The 18,343-nt window shown below is 41.1% G+C and overlaps 1 protein-coding gene across 3 annotated transcripts in view; it reads right to left on the reverse strand.

Annotated features, from left to right (window-relative positions):
• The window catches only part of pde5ab (phosphodiesterase 5A, cGMP-specific, b), a 113,707-nt gene that overhangs the window by 31,049 nt on the left and 64,315 nt on the right, over positions 1 to 18,343 (reverse strand). For all 3 annotated transcript variants that reach the window (XM_040016777.1, XM_040016775.1, XM_040016776.1), the window contains exon 8: positions 13,383 to 13,465. In XM_040016777.1, coding sequence (XP_039872711.1) covers positions 13,383 to 13,465 — 83 coding nt within the window. The remainder of the gene's footprint in view (positions 1 to 13,382; positions 13,466 to 18,343) is intronic.

Here is an 18,343-nt window from a genome sequence, read left to right on the forward strand (position 1 = left end):
GTGTTAGCAAATGACAGAAAGGACCCCATGATGAGAGACACAAACTGTTAAGCATGTTTTGATGAAATCTAGCAATTATATTATGAAAATGATCAAGGATGGACCTTACAGATTTTTCCTTATAGTCAACAGTGAACGTGGATCACTGGAAAGTCTTTATTTAAGTTTCTGCACCATACTGGACAGTATATAAACATTTAATGTACTCTTTCATTTATGTTTTTTCTTCATTTTAGCTACTTTCTACATTGTAGATATGTACTACAGACATCTAATATATGCGGAAAGATATATGGAATTATGTAGCAAAGAAGAAATTGATAAATAACTCTAAATATAATAATGGATTGCATTTATATAGCGCTTTTCGAGACCCTCAAAGCACTTTACAATTCCACTACTCAGTCACTCACACACTGGTGGAGGCAGCTACAGTTGTAGCCACAGCTGCCCTGGGCCAGACTGACAGAAGCGAGGCTGCCATATTGCACCATCGGCCCCTCTGCCCAACACCAGTAGGCGGTAGGTGAAGTGTCTTGCCCAAAGACACAACGACCGAGACTATCCAAGCCGGGGCTCGAACCGGCAACCTTCCGGTTACAAGACGAACTGACAACTCTTGAGCCACGATCGCCCCTAAATATGTTTTTTTTCCTTAGTTGACAGCACTACAAACCCTCGGCCCTCTTTCAATGAGCTTCATGACATAGTCAGCTGAAACGGTTTTCACTTCACAGGTGTGCCTTGTCAGGGCTCATTTGTGGAATTTTTTGCCTTCTTAATGGGAAGATGGGAACAGTCAGTCAGTCCGGAAAGTTGCTAAATTTGAATGTGTCCCCAAGTGCAGTTGCAAAAACCATCAAGCACTACAACCAAACTGGCTCACACGAGGACCACCAAACGAAAGGAAGACCAAGAGTCACCTCTCCTGCTGAGAAGTTCATCTCAGTCACCAGCCTCAGAAATCACCAGCATCTGAGATTAGAGCCCAGATAAATGCCACACAGAGTTCCAGCAGCAGTTACATCTCTAAATCAACTGTTCAGAGGAGAATGCGCAAAGTAGACCTTCCGTGAAGACCGAGTGTGAATGCATCATGGACGAGAACGGTCTTGGATGATGGAAGCTCTTGTCCTAGGCTAGTATCTCAGAGTGCTCTATCTAAAGCAGGGGTCGGCAACCTGTGGCACGCGAAGGGTTAACTGATGGCACGGCCATAGCTGGACTGGCCATCAGGCATACCAGGCTGCTTGCTCGGTGGGCCGATGATTTTTTTATGTATTTTTTTGTAACGGTATAAACAATGAAAGGTGGTGGATTGGCCAGATGCCGGTCGGTGTGTAAAAACAACTCAGTTGTTTGGTGGTGGCTATGGCGTAGCTTCCACAGATTCAGTAACATTAGCAAGTGGTGGAGGCCAGCGGGTGGATGAGAGAAAGGGGAGGCAAGAGGAGAGACTCGAGGCAGCCGCCGGTCCGAGTGTCGGGTGAACTGAACTTCAGGTAAGAAGTTATGACCTGCAGTCTATCTGGGTCAGATATGAACCAAGTTCAGGTGGAGTTTATTTTCGTTGTGCTGACTTTTTACAGTAAGTTACAATAACTCGTACTGCGTACTAGCTAGCATGAACTTTATTTTATTCACAAGTTAATAGAGTTGCCAACCATCCCGTAAAAAGACGGAATCGTCCCGCATTCAGAGAAAATATTACGCGCTTCGTATTGAGCTGAAAAGGAACACAGTTTGCCCCGTACTTCAGCTAGAATGGAAAAAGACACAAAGCTGGATTTATTCTGTCGTTACACTGCACAGTTGCATCTTCTTCTCTCATTCTCTCCCCCTCCCTCTCCTGTTGCTACTTCAATCATGAAACTGATCAATGATCAGCTGATCGGCTTTTCTCTCTTGTTTGTTTATCGCCCACTTTGCGCCAGAAAGAGGAAACCGCCGGATGTCGCGCTAAACAACAGCAACACGTTTGATCAGCTGTTGTTAGAATTTATTTAATATTAATTTAGTATCAGTTGATGTTTGCTGGAGCCACAGCTGTAAAAGCTGCTGGTCATGGTGTCAGTTTGGATATGTGGTGAGAGGGAAACATGAAGATGAAACCAGGAGATGTCCTTACTGAATCATCAGAGCTGAACAGGTGATGGAGAAACAGGTTTACCTTTTAGGTGACATGAATGAGTTGAAGGGAAGTTATGAACTCTTTCTGAGAGACAAATAACACCAGGATCCTTTTCTGTGTAGCTGACAGCTGGTAACTATGCAGGGGCGGATCTAGCAAAGTGTTGCCAGGGGTCCAGGTGGGGCATTAACAGGGAAAGGGGGGCACAAAGAAATACTTTCTTATTCTCATTTAAAATGTCTGGCTGTTATTAAATAATTATCTGAAGCTTACAACCAAAGTTTTTATCTGATGTAAAATGTATAGAAATCATACATATACAAATAAGACTGTACATCACTGTCACAACAGCGTTTGTTTTCATTCAAAGGCTTTATGGCTTTAATACCTGGTGGGCCGGTCTCTAGTCAAAATGCCCGGTAATGCCAGTTAATGCAACATCAAAGCAGCTGGAATCCATATATGTGCATGTTCATGGAGCTTGCATTTTCACCAGCTGGAAATCACTACCTGACAAGTTTAACTGTCCAAATGCTGTCTTATTGACAGTATTTGGTTCTACATATCTGTGTGAGCAGATTTTCTCTCACATGAAGAGAGTCCTCAGGTAGCCGTCTGAATGCTGGATGCTCGGAGCCCTGTGTCTCTGAGTGGGAGACCAGAGATCAGATTAACATGTGTATCCCTGTATTAACAAACATGCCATATTGGCCCAGTTTAGTTTTCTTATCATTGTTGTGAGGAGACCATAAATAGCATTTGCATTTTCTATTGTACAGTTCATTTGCTTTATGGAGTTCTTGTTATGGATAAAAAAGTGTCTTTTTTTTTTTGTTTCAAAATAGCTGATAACGATGTGGGTCAAGGAGTATTTCAGTAATTCATTTTCTTAGACTAGATCTAGCAAACTTATCTACTTCACACAAGAGAAACATAACCCAGCCAAAGGAAACAGCAGAAGTAGTCTATTATAATGGGTGTAGATAGGTCATATCAGTTTGTCCAGTTAAGATATACAGAGCTTCTGGTTTTGTGCTATGTGCCAAGACCAGAGCATTTAGCATCAGTTGATGATCAGACAAGACTATCTGTCATAACTGTACAGGTAAACCTTTTACAGACCTGGTAGACCTTCTCCTGTTTGTCTATTGTAAGTTTCCTCAGGTTTCTACAGGTTTTTCACCTTTTGTGTTTCTGTTTGCCCATCAGGTCAGAGGTTTACTAGAGGGAGACTTGGGAGGAAATGGATCAGGTTAAGGACAGAAATATAATCTCTTACGTCCTTAAAATGAGAAACTCAAAATAAATAAATAAAAATTGTATACTTTCTTGATCCCTGTGGGGAAATTCCTCTCTGCATTTAACCCATTCACTCAGTAAAGCAGTGAGAAGCCACCGAATCTAGCGCCTGAGGAGCAGCGTGTAGGTACTTTGCTCAGGGGTACCTCAGAGTAGCTGTTTAGGAGATTTGAAACCCCGATGTTCCGATCATGGGACCACCACTCTCCTTACCGAGCTATTCCTGCCTCAACTGAGCTATCCCTGCCAAAGACCACAACCTTGGCATGAGAGAAGCTTAAATCTCAAAGGAAGCAGAAAAAAATGGAGTGATCAGACAGCAAGGTGAAAGCAATTTTGAGGTTAGCCTCAAGTCCCGTTGCTGTTGTTGTGTAGTAAGGTGAGACCGTTCCATCTCCAGTAGATTACTATATAGCTTTATAGTGTTAAATTATTTCTTTGCTGTAACACTGTCCAAAAAGTGGACACAAACACTGGCTGGTTTCATGTTCATGTGGTAAAAGTTAGTTAAAGAATTTGGTTCTTTAACTAACTTTTAAGAGCATTGCATAGTCTTTGCATCCGTTGTGTTAATCTGCTATTAATGTCCAACAAAGTACAGTGAAATCTACGCCTACTTGTGAATTTTCCAATTTTCTTTCAAATAATCCAGCAGAAAAATCCTGTGGATGACCCAAAAAACAACGATTGATTAATAAATAAATAAATAAAAAACAAAAAACTGAATATTGATGTATTTTGTGTTTTGAACTATTTAGAAGCCCATTATACATTATGCAAGGCTTTACTGGCAAATGATTAATATGGGGCACTAGGGCAAGTGAACATCTCTGTGGACCAGGAGAAGACATTCCTCAACCAGTGGGTGTTCTTCCATTGGCTGGCTAGGGTTAGAGGTAAAATTATGGGCAAGTGATTCCAGCCAACTGTGCCCACAGATTCTGAGACTCTTTACACTCTTAACCATCCAGTGAAGTAGACCTGAAGTACACTTACTGGCAAATTCCTCCCAACACAGCAGATGTCTGCCTCTCCCTAAGCCTGGTTCTACTAGAGCAGGAGTCTCAAACTTGTGGCCCGGGGGCCACTTGCGGTCCACGACACCCCTACTATATTGACGTAAAGAAATATAATGTATTTGGCCCTTGAAGTTACTTACTTAAATTATTTGGCTAGTTTTTTATTAAGAGCAAAAATAGAACATTTAACATTAAAACATGAATTTTGTAGTGTGTATGTGTGTGCAGATTTGTAGCGCAATGGAGTGTTTAAGTCTCTGATAGTCATTCGTTTACTCAAGTAAAAGTGAGTCTTTTAGTGTTTTTCTTTGATTTCCAAGATTTAATGCATGGTAGGCCTTTAAATTTGGATAAATTTGATCCTTCAAGCTAATTACCTCAATGTGTCCTATCCAAAGTGACCTCAGTATACACCCACACACAGATGGAAAAGGAGCAGACTATGTGCATTTGTGTTTGGGTTTAATCACTCAAACTGAAATCCACACTAAAATCCACCCTTCCTCTCCCTTGCCCTGTGACTGACTTAAACAAGGTCATAGAAAACCTGCCGGCATCATGTAAACCATGACAGAAAACTTTGGGTTTTGATTCCGGGCAACAATCAAGCTCCAGACCCACACAAACTTCATTGTCCCACTTTGTCTGCTTGAAATCATCTGCCTGCCATTCCTGTGAGCTGTATCTACAGCATCAGTTCAGCATGACTGAACTTCCAGCTTTAGCGAAAAAGATTTCGTGTCACTGGGAAGCCACAGCCGTGGCAGTTAATGTCACTATAAAAAGCCTCCAGCAGTTCCAGACAGTCAAAGCTAACATCCTGCACTGCTCCTCCCTCCCTTCCCACATCGGCCCAGATGGAGTTGCTCATTTTTGCCATTTCGCAGCTGTCCCAGAGGAAATCTAGCACATACACACAGCAGCATTTAAACAGAATTATTAGATTAGGAGAAACTGGAATGAAAGTGGGATATACAAAATGAGACCCTATAGAAGACAAGGCAAGGTCTGGTTAGTGTCTGGTCCATCTACCAATTATTTCAATTTCAGACACAAAAATAGGAGGCCTGGAGAGCAGAATATCTATCACAAAAATAAAAGACCTAGTAAGAAGAATATCTGTGCGTTGGGTTTAAATCAGTCACACACAAGAAAAGGATGTTAAAACTCTGTTTTGAAACTCACAGGTCCATTTGTTTCACCAAACTTTCCTTTACTGTGTCCTAGCTGTGTCTTAGCTATAAAGATATAACTAAGAGACACAGAATGGGAAAAGTAATGGAAAAAGTGATTAAAGTCTGATCAAAAGCATGTTTTATGTATTACCTGATCTTTAATAATAATTAAATAAAAATATACCAAACCATGAATTCTCTGTATCTTTGGTTTTCTTTATTTTAGATGCATTAAGGTTACATTTAAAGACCACTTACATTATTATCGTCACCAAATCCTATGAACATTAATCAGTGTGTTATTCCATTTCTCAGAATCTTATGACATGCCTTTCTTGTTGTGATTCTCAGCACTAGGGATGGGTACCGGTGTCCGGTGCCATAATGGCACCGGTTCTGACATAAACGGTAGTAACCAGACCGAAAAGCAGCGCACATTTCGGTGCTTTATTTCGGTGCTTTTTTTTTCCTGAGCTGTGATACACTTCTAGCCAATCATTTTACGTTTCCCAGGATAGTAGGCGGGGCCAGGTACGTACGTTCAGTTAGAGCAGAGCTACAGATTAAAAATGTCCAAGGCGAAGCGGTCAAAAGTCTGGCTGTACTTCACAGAAAAATACGCAAACTCAGCAGCAACAAGTGCTTTAAGCTGATACTGTGATACTGTCAAAGGAGGTAACACCTCAAATCCGATGAAACACCTGGCGACGCATAGCGGTTTTTTTAAAAGCCGAGAAATGCGCCGTATTTGATAGCTTGCTGCGAGACCTCACACTGTGCACGTTGGGTGGGTTGCCAGTTATCGGACCCGGAGCAACATCCCCCAAAAACCCGAAGAATAGAGTCCTGGCCCCTAGCCCTGCCAGTGTAGCAGGGATGATGATGGCAGCAGCAGCCGTTCTTCTCTGCGTGAGTTGCTTAATGTTGTTCGAGTGTAATTTACGTTGAGTAGGCTAACCACGTTATTACATTAATGCATGTAAGGTGAACTAGCAAACATGATCATAGCTACATGCGGCTGTCTTCTTGTTTGATGGCAGATACTCCCTTCACCCTGGACAAAAAGGCTAAAATGACCAAAGAAAAAGAGGGAAACAGCTGAACATGAGAGGTTTTTGGACAAAGTTTGTGTTTTTTTTTCCATTGATTAAGCACTGCTTCCAGCCAAGAGTGATACCATATATGCCCTATTGCTGCAGAAAAGGCTAACATTGTTATCTTTTTACAAAAGAAAAACCAAAAAAAAAACAACAGCTGAACATGAGAGGTTTTTGGACAAAGTTTGTGTTCTCCATTCTTTAAGCACCGGTTCGAGCACCGGTTCGAGCACCGTTTAAGCACCGGCACCGTTTCAAAAGTACCGATTTGGCACCGGTATCGGATAAAACCTAAACGATACCCATCCCTACTCAGCACAAAGAGCTTTGGCCCCTCCTAATATTTGGAATTAACCCACAAATATGTGGTTCAGATTTTAAATTAATTTTCAAAAGCGTTGTAGTGAGTCGTTGAGTAGTGCATGACATGCTTTTGATTTTTATTTGGAGTAGCATAGCTGAATTCAAAATAATTTGACTTCTTTGTTAAAAAAAAAAAAACTTAAACTTGTATATTGTAGGAAATATATGTAATGTTGTCACATCAATTTGTTGTCCATCCATCCATCCATCCATCCATCCATCTTCATCCGCTTTGTCCGGGGCCGGGTCGCGGGGGCAGCAGCCTAAGCAAAGAGGCCCAGACCTCCCTCTCCCCAGCCACCTCCTGCAGCTTATCCGGGGGAATACCAAGGCGTTCCCAGGCCAGCCGAGAGATATAATCTCTCCAGCGTGTCCTGGGTCTACCCCGGGGCCTCCTCCCGGTGGGACATGCCTGGAACACCTCACCCAGGAGGCGCCCAGGGGGCATCCTTGTCAGATGCCCGAACCACCTCAGCTGGCTCCTTTCGATGTGGAGCAGCAGCTGCTCTACTCTGAGCCCCTCCCGGATGGCCGAACTTCTCACCCTATCTCTAAGGGAGAGGCCAGCCACCCTTCGGAGGAAGCTCATTTCTGCCGCTTGTATCCGCGATCTCGTTCTTTCGGTCACTACCCATAGCTCGTGGCCATAGGTGAGGGTAGGGACGTAGATCGACCGGTAAATTGAGAGCTTCGCTTTTACACTCAGCTCCCTCTTCACCACGACGGACCGGTGCAGCGTCCGCATTACTGCAGCTGCAGCCCCAATCCGTCTGTCGATCTCCGGCTCCCTTCTCCCATCACTCGCGAACAAGACCCCGAGATACTTGAACTCCTCCACTTGGGGCAGGAACTCATCCCCGACCCGGAGTGGGCACTCCACCCTTTTCCGGCTGAGAACCATGGCCTCAGATTTGGAGGTGCTGATCCTCATTCCCGCTGCTTCACACTCGGCTGCGAACCGTTCCAGTGCGAGCTGGAGGCCCTCACCCGATGAAGCCAACAGAACCACATCATCTGCAAAAATCAGAGATGAGATTCTGAGGCCACCAAAGCGAAAGCCCTCCGCCACTTGGCTGCGCCTAGAAATCCTGTCCATAAAAATTATGAACAGAACCGGAGACAAAGGGCAGCCCTGGCGGAGCCCATCACCCACCGGGAACGAGTCCGACTTATTGCCGGCAATGCGAACCAAGCTCTTGCAACGGTTGTATAGGGATCGAATGGCCCGTAGCAATGGGCCAGACACCCCATATTCCCGCAACACCTCCCACAGGACACCCCAAGGGACACGGTCGAATGCCTTCTCCAAGTCCACAAAACACATGTAGACTGGTTGGGCAAACTCCCATGCACCCTCAAGTACAATTTGTTGTCCACGCCATTAAATATTTTTCAACTTGAATATTTCAGTCAAAATCTCATGTGTGAGTTGAGCTTTCCTCTCGATTCTTGAGCTGTATATTTTCTTATGTAGATTAGCTTCAAATTGGGTCTACAAACTGCAGTGTTAATACATTACATAGCATGTTATATTCAGGCTTCATTTGTTTGCTTATATTGCAATTTTACAGTTAGGAATGTTTATGAAATATGCAATAAAAAATACACACATTACTAAATAATATCACAGAATTAAAGAGTTACGTTAAAGTTAAGGAACTACTTTAAAGTTTGGTTAAAGTTTTATCTACGTTCATGTACTGTATATTTACTACCACAATACCTGCATTCATTTTAAGCTCCCTATTGAATCATATTTAGATCTTAATTTATTAAGCTCCTAACTTTTCTGTATTAATATTTTACTTATTGAGTTGGTTTGTTCTGTCATATTGTATTTATTTTCATAAAGCTACATTTTTAATGTTTTTTGGTGGAAAATAGTAATATCCCTACTTTTGGGGTTTCACACTTCTCTTAGCAGCAGAGTGTTGGTGAATTTTATGCACTATATGACTCAGCACTTGACAATAATGCTCTGTCATTTTATGTGGGTTTCAGCCTTGTGTCTGAGGTACTATGCCTCCTAAATACTTTCACTTTGCAGTAATACTATTTAGAAAGTTGATAGCACAATATCTAGGAATAGCATCCCGTTATAGTACCACACTCAATCTCAGTGAGCTCTTTACACTTATCCATGGCTGCAAGCTGATATGGCTGCACTTCATGCAGAGTTTATTTTCAGAAACTTGTCATTAATTAGAAACTTATCAGAAACTAAAATCCAATTTTATCTGCTTCTTATTAGTCTAAAATCTTATTCTCACTTCTCCTATAAATATGCAGTCCATCAAACTATAGCATTTTCTTCTTCTTACCCCAGGCAAACCAAACTGACTAATCAAAATCACATAAAGCACTAACATATATGCATAGGTTATATATGGATATGTTGATACACAGAAAATGTAGTGAATGCACACTTAACTGCACACACAAACACACACACACACACACACAAATACAAACATGCAATCCAATTGTATTGCTTAGGATGAGATTAAGATTGAATTTTAGATGCTACATAGCAACTGTGGAGGTCAGGCCGCCCTAGAGAGCAGCATGCCAAAAGACGAGTGAGTGGGAGGGAGTAAAGGGGAAGGATCTCTATCTCATTGTATCTTAAATCAGATTAGTTCTTATTCACCCCTCTTGGCTGCAACCCAAGTCTACAACTGCAGATTCCCAAATCCTTTCCCTTGTACCATGGCCCTCTACTCATCCTGGCTGTAAATACTAAAACCATTTAACCCTGTGTTGGGAACTCAGTCTTCACCTCTTTGTGTTTCCTTTCAAATCATTTCACGACTCTTATTTTCCCGTTTCTCCCTTACAAATGACCATTATACTATTTGCGACATTTTATCATTTCTAGAGAACAAACAGGACACAGAGATAAAAACTACTGATCATTAATTTTTTCCTGCCATGGCAAATATATACACAACTTGCTAAAGTGGCTTATTTGTAAAGTTTATGCACCTGTAAGACCTTATAAATGTATAATATAATTTTAATATCACAAAAATAACTTCCAATTTAGACCCACAAAACCTTAATTATGCATGACATATTATAATTGCATCATATTAACAGGCAACCAGTGACGTAGCATAAGAATGCACTAGTAGTCATAATGTACACAAACTTTTAATGAGCAACCAAAACCATATATAGAACAGTTCAATAGTTCCCCTGTCAGTTGTTTCAGCTCATCCGAGGGAACATCAAGGCATTCCTTGGCCAGCTGAGAGATGTAATCTTTCCCAGTGTTCCCTGGGTCTACCGTGGGGACTCCTATGAGTAGGACATGCACAGAAAACCTTGCCCAGAAGGCAGCCAAGAGGTATCCTAGTCAGATGCCCAAACCAACTCAGTTACTTCCTTTTAGTGAGGAGGAGGAGTGACTCTGAGTTCATCCTGAATGACTGAACTTTTCACTCTATCTCTAAGGAACAGCTAGCCTTTGGAGAAAGCTAATTTTTGCTTTTTGTATCCAAAATGTAATTCTTTCTGTTATTGCTCAGAGGTTGTAAATCCATCTGTTTCTTAATGCATGCTCAATCATCCAGGTAAAGAAATCCAAAAAAGTTTGTTCCATTCATCTAGCAATTTTAGTTTTCCCACTAAAAACACTACATCCAGATTAATAGAATCTACTTTTTCATGAATCCATCTCTCAATCACCTGCTCCTCTCTCCCTTGACTCATGACCAACAGACCAGGACAATTAAGTGTAAGTTAGCACCAACCAATGAAGCTGACAGGACCACATTATTCACCAAAAGCAGAGATGAGGCCATCAAAGTGGAAGCTTTTTGACATGGACGAGTCACCCCCCCCTCGTCACCAGACTCTGTTTCCTCTCCAGAACATGTGTCAGTGGGATTGAGGAGACCCTGAAAGTATTCCTTCCACTGCCCAAATACATGCTCAGTGGAAGTCAGCAGCACATCATACACTGTGTGAGTAAAGCACTACTTTTGGCTTCTTAGTTGCTTGGTGGTTTACCAGAATAATTTCAAGGCCAATCAAAAGTCTTGTTCCATAACCTTACCGAGCTCTTCCCACACCCGAGTTTTTGTTTGAGCTATTGCAAGAACTGCACTTCACTTGGCCTGCCAGCTCCCTCCAGAGTTCTACAGACAATCCGAGCCCCTATACAACCTCTTCTTCAGCTTGATGGCTCCCGTCACCTCCAGCAACCACTATCTGATTTGAAATGGGACCATGACAGGAGGGGGTGCAGAACATGTTGGAAGTGGGAACCGAATACCTTGCTTACTGGGCCTCTTCCAGATGAAGCCAGTACACCCTCACTATATGTCTGGATGCACCAGGCCTTTCCTTCACCACATGATCCAACTCACCACTAGGTGATGATCAGTTCACAATTGAGTGCCTGTTTACACTTAGTGTCCAGAATATAGCCCGCAAACCTGCTTTTACAAAATTGATTGTCGACCTGCAACTGTCCTTTTGCCACATGTACTTATGAACACCCTTATGGTTAAATTTGGTGTTTATAATGGACAAACTGTGGTTAGCACATAAGTCCAATAAAAGAACGCCACTTGGGTTTAGGTCCTTCCCAGTCACATCCCTTCTGGACACACTGTTATTACCGATCACCCGTCTTCAAGTCTCCAAGTTTGAGAATACTGTGAATGAAATTGTTTATTTAGTTGGAGTGAGATTGTCACGGCTGGGGCAGCAGTCGTGTGGTGGAGTGAATGTTGCCGACAGCGGCGGAGGTGCGAGTGAGTTTATTTACAGTGCACAATAACAAAAGCAAGGGCAGAACTTAACATAAACCTAAACTGGGGAACACTAATAATAACAAAACACGAAACCATAACTCACAAAGTCACACGCAGGGAAAGACATAAGGAGGTACACAGGGGATGGAGAGCTGCAAATGGAGAGCAGAATGTGGAGCAGAGAGACGCAAAGATGACCCAATGACGCAGAATAACACAGACGAACCATCGGGGAACACAGGTAACCAGACACTATGTATACACGTGCTGAGGAACACAAAATGGCAAACCGGAGGGAGGCACAGCTGATCCTAATTACACAGACGAGACAGGGAGAGCACAAAACTGAACACAGAGGAGTCATACATGGATATACAAAGTAAAACAGGAAGTATACACTGACGAAACCTAAAACACGAAACTGACCGGGAGCATAAACGATAACCAAAGACCTAGAACATCCAACCCCAAATACATATAGACAGAACCCCCCAAACATAAGATAATAATAATAATAATAATAATAATAATAATAATAATAATAATAATGAACACAAAATGCTGGATCAACGACCCAGGACCATGACAGAGATGTCCTGCTATGGATGTGACTACCCCTAATGACTGTTAAATGGTAAATGGACTGGTTGATTCTGTTCATCTGGACGTAGCGTTTTCAGCAGGAGAAACTTTTCGTCACTCATCCAAGTGACTTCTTCAGTCTCAGCTGACTGCAGGTTTCCCCAATCTTATCAACAGTATATTTTCACAATGACTGAAACAAGCCCACGAAATGAACAATGGGCTGTGAGGTCAGTTCCTCAATCATTAATATGCAAATTATCATGACCACTGGTCAACAACCACTCATCAAACCCCATTGATCAATGGTACTAACTGGAAAGTTGCAGGTTAAATGGACTGGTTCTTATATGTCACTTTTCTACTCTATCTGAACACTCAACACGCTTTACACAACTTCATAATGGATGGTTTCTGAGAAAGGTTTCAGATGGCCTCCAAGTCAGTAAAAGTGTCCACATCATCATGGTAAATGGGTTGTAACCCAAGATCTGTCAACTTTAACCTAAGGACAGTGCAATGAAGCCAAAAGGGCCCAGCTAATGAGGACCAAAAGCTTTGTACTGAAATCCTGCAGTTGAATATCTAGGAACATGGCAGGTGAAGAATTTGGATTACCTTAAAAAGATCCCAACAGGCTGCAAATCAGCTCAGCAAACTTAAGAGTATTGAACCCCTCGTTCTTGTCTACACTGTATCAATTCAGTGTGACTGAAGGGGCATAATAAGACTTTCATTACTTCCTAAACATCTCCTTCTACATGATGATAATAGATCTTTGTGCAAGTGCCCATTATGCAAACATCATCTAAAGGCCTCTTAGGGAGAGAGAAAGGACAGTTTTCAACATTGCAAAAATACTGATGAAAATAGCTAGAGTATGCCTGAAGAAATAAAGTCATTAACACTCGAATGTCATTTTAACAGGCTTGTGCTGAGGGTGATCCTCTTACCTTTTTGGGGCATCTAGGACTTCACCAGCAAAGTCCTTCACCAGTTCCTCATAATCCATGTGAAAGACGCTGGAGAAAGTGTTCTGCAAAAAGAATGAAAGACAGTTTACTTCTCTGAGATGTCAAAGACATGACTAATTTGGATGGTGGAGTTTGGTGAGGTGTAGGGGATAACAAGAGGTAGAAGTTGCTATTAGAAGCAAGATTATAAAAAAACATTCAGAATTTTGTGTGGTTTAATATAAACATAAACATTTCTATGACTTGCTGCAGGTCTACTGTGTGTTTTCTGGCTATATTGATTTCCTCTTGCCCTTCAGTTAAGCTACTAAAGCAAAACCCAGCATCCAGATGCCTCAAGTTAAACAGAGGTACTGTGCACAGCGCCTAAAACAGATTTCCTAGCATGAAAAAGGGATGTTGATCTATTACCTATGAAGCCTTGCCAGAATGAGAGTTTATTTTGACATTCCAGTCCTCTTTTCTCCTTTCCCCCCTTATAGGGACTTGTTTCTCTCAATCTGCACTCCCAACCCTTCACAAAGGATACTTTTTTTTCTATTTTAAAAAGGTTGGGACAGGATGTTAAAGACGAATGATCTTTCTTCATTTGGAAAGAATTGCCCCCATTATTGTACATACTTACACATAGTTTTGCTCTTGGGTAACTGATCTTTTTAGGTGAGTGTAATAAAGCTGTTTTAAACATAAATAGGACGAAACGATGTTATGACATTTATTGGGGTCTTTGGCAAGTGGAATAGTTTATAACAGGATGACACATGATAATGGAATGTTTTCCTGCATGTGGGAACACTGGAATAAATTAGGTTTGTCTTATATTCATTCGAAGCATCATCATGTGAAGGAAAGACGAAGAAATAGTTAACTACAGCAGATTATAGATTAAACAGATTAAACATACAAGTCATTAAAGAAATCATAGTGGTGGTTTATGTTGATATAAAAAGCCCTATTTTGTTGTTCAGGTAGGAAAATAATAAGACAGTCGGAAATGGGAAAATCAGAAAATGATAAAAAGAAAGTCTAAAACATTGGCTGGTTTCTACGCACACAAATTCACTCACGCTAATGGCGTAATATGTTTTTAGGAAACAATTTCAGATTTATTTCTACTGGGGAGAGCTAAACTATACAGAACAACAACATAGTTATGGTGGTGTGCCAAATGTCAAACCCTATCACATTCACGCACCAAGCCAAACATCCACATCTCCACACTATGAACATCTACTGTGCACATATTTACATGCAAAATGCTAAACACCATACAAGTGCGTGCATGTCTCTCTCTCTCTCTCTCTCTCTCACACACACACACACACACACACACACACACACACACACACACACACACAATATATAGCACTGTGTCCAAAGAGATACCATGTACTGCAGTAAAATGAAGTGAGCTAATGCAGGCTCACATCTTAAAAAGTTCCATGTTATTGTTGGTACAGTCAGTGTTTAAGAACAGCACTTTCATTTAGTAGACTTCCTACAGGAAAGCTCCTTTCCTAGACAAAATGTTATGTTAAAATCCAAAGACTTGTGTGTCCTGCTTGAAAAAGTACAGATATCTAACACTGACACGTGTATACAGAGGGCTGTCTTGTAGATAAGGTTAGAAGAAGTCTCTTCTCAGAGTAAATGTTTAGTAAGAAAGGAAAGAGGTAAGAGAGAAAGGGGGATTGGTATAAAAGAAAGGGAGACAGCTAGTCTGACAACTTGTGAGGTCAGGAGAGGGACAAAGACACACACACATGCCCAGAATCTATACGCAAACTTAAGCAGTGGTTTGTAAAAAGGAGTCACTTTACCCAAAAACATAGAGAGCACCTGAGAGAATTGCGGGTGAAGTGGTTTTGACATATTAATCACTTTGAGATACTCTTTAACCCTTGAAATTCAGTTAATCATTGTAAGGTTATAAAGCCATTTCCACACTATCTGAAGTCCATCTTGATGCACGCTCAATCATCCAGCTAAGTAAATCTCCAAAAGTTGATTCTGTTCATCTGTTCGTAGCGTTTTGTGGGAGAAACGTTTCGTCACTCATCCAAGTGACTTCTTCAGTCTCAGCTGACTGCAGGTTTCCCCAAATCTTATAAACAGTACATTTGCATAATAATAATAATAACAACGGATTGCATTTCTATAGCGCTTTTCGAAACCCTCAAAGCGCTTTGCAATTCCACTATTCATTCACTCTCACATTCACACACTAGTGGAGGCAGCTACAGTTGTAGCCACAGCTGCCCTGGTGCAGACTGACAGTAGGAGGTAGATGAAGTGTCTTGCCCAAGGACACAACGACCGAGACTGTCCAAGCTGGGGCTTGAACCGGCAACCTTCCGATTACAAGACGAACTGCCAACTCTTGAACCACGATCACCACAATGACTGAAAACAGCCCACTGAAGGAACAGTGGGCTGGGAGGTCAGTTCCTTAATCTTAATTATGCAAATTCTCATGACCATTGATCAACAACCACTGACCAAAACCCACTGATCAAAGCCCACTGATCAATGGCCATGAGTACCATTCACAGAGAGTTGGGTAATGGCTGCAATCACAGTCCTGTAGTCTGTAGTCTGAAGTCTATCATTTTACACTGTGAAAGATTATTCACAGATAGTTGCCAGTCTTTCAAGGCATCAACATCCCAGCAAAGTCACCCCAAAGTCAGTTGATGACTGCAAAAAAAACCCCCAAAAAAACCCCAAAAGCTGCACCTCAGACTCTACAGGCCTCAGTTACAATGTTAAAATTTGGGACAGTAGAATTATAAAAACACTGAATGGCTTGTTTGGAAGGGCTGCAAGGAGAAACCCTCTGCTTTTCAACCTTCAACATGACTGTAGTCTCACCACAGTGACCACAAACTTCAATGAACTGAAGCAATGTTATAGAGAAGATTGGACCAAAATCCCTCCCCACTGATGTGAAAGTTTTACAGAAAATTATTATTTCAAGTTACTCAGATTACTGCTGCTAAAAATAGTTCTACAAGCTAGTGAATCTTAGGTTAGTTTTTCACTGCTTTTGTAGCAGAAATCCAGAACCTGGTAAGTAAAAGATTATATTTTTATTATCTTCTGGCCTTTAAATTGCAAGAGGACATACTGTATGAGGTCTCAAACAAAGTGAGGGTTTGGGACCTATTGGGTAATCTCTCCCTCTGTGCAAAGTAATTTTATTATACTCCTCATAGTAAAGTCCAAGGTAGACATAGCTTTACACTATTTTCCATACAATGGTTATTCTGAAATCGTTATGACAGCTGCTTTCTTTGTCTGGATAACATTCAGAACAAGCAATCATCTTAATTGGGCTAACTGGGTTACAATAAATACCAGACAAAGTAAAGCACCAGTGTTTTGTAACCTAATGCAAACCATTTCAACATTCCTAAGCCAGTTCAATCAGGCCTAAACACAAACATTAAACAGTGAACTGACTGTGCAGTTGATGCTTTACAAAACCAATATGTAGAAAAACTCAACATTCAGTACAGTTATCCACTAGCCAGATGGAAAGAAATATAAAACTGATCTGTTGATGTTGGGACTGGCAATGAGATTGGAATTGCACTGCTTAGCCAAGTGCAGTGATGTAGGTAAGTGAAGATAAATGAATGCTGAAATCTATTTCCTGAAAAATATCTCTAATGAGAAATATAAGACATTGTACATGCTCGGATCGTTCCTGAAAAATAAACCCAACCCAGCAGTCCACCCAACACATCTGGTGCTCCGTCATCCACTTCACTATATATAAAAGTATATACATATCACAGATATCAACAAGACAATATATTCTGACATTATGGTGACAGGTCATAAGAAGAGCACATGAGAGTATCCATCATGTTGTGGCTGTTTAAAGGTTGCATTGGTGCTGCCTTGACTTGAGTGATTTAAAGTATTAAGGGTTTCAGCTTTATCCAGATTTAGGCATGCACATAATGTTTACACATTAGTACATACTGTTAAAAAGCTGTTATATTACTAAGTATGGGTTCATTTTACACATAAATGAAAAAAATATTGCAATTAATTAAATATTAAATAAAATAACTAGATATTGTAATAGTTAGAATGTTGTGCCTGAATGTGGTTTATATTATTTTATATTATTTTTTAGCCTGCAGCTGCTAATATGTATTTTTATAGAGTGAACATATCATAGATTACTACCAGGTATATTTAATGATGGAAAAGCTATTCTGATGAGCCTTACGTCTGCTGGACAACGTTAAGCCCCAAAAGATTATTTTTTCAACAACAAAATTAGATCTTTTTATTTTCTCCTCTCTGAATCACCCTGAATCACAGCTTTCCTACCAAAGAATTCCTCCTTGTGGTCCCTGTAGTAACATCTCTTTCTGGCATCATCTTTGTTGCTGTCCACTCACTCACTGCATCAACCTACAGTGGTACTAGGGGGAAAAAGTGGTTGGAACATGTGCAACATGACCAAAATTAGTGCAACCACGTGCAATGAACTTGATTCCTTATTTCAAAGGAAACAAAGCTTTGCTTTGAAGACAGAGAACCAGGTCTCTGAGCACTTCCAGTCAGTTGCTGTCTTCATAGCAACTTTGGTGCATAAAGATGGTAGAAAGGAGGAGTCAGTCTGGAATCAATTTCTGATTCAGTCCTGTCAAGTAACTAATTATATGGTGCTGAACTGTGATTGCAAATCTGCTGCTGTTTTCCGGAGGAAGAAATTAGTGGCACAGTCTACAGTCTGGACATGAACATTTTATTTATAATTTATTGCACTCAAAGATAAGAGTGCAATGATAAAGTTGAAAACTGTATCCACGCAGAAATATCTGCATTATGCTGATAACAAAACCTCGGCTCTTTGCAAGCACTTCCACACACCTCATGCTAACGCTAAGCTAGCCAAGAACCCAGAGTGATAGAGCTGA

Source organism: Simochromis diagramma, unplaced genomic scaffold (assembly GCF_900408965.1).
Source record: "Simochromis diagramma unplaced genomic scaffold, fSimDia1.1 OVJJ01000695.1, whole genome shotgun sequence".
Lineage (NCBI taxonomy): Eukaryota > Metazoa > Chordata > Actinopteri > Cichliformes > Cichlidae > Simochromis > Simochromis diagramma.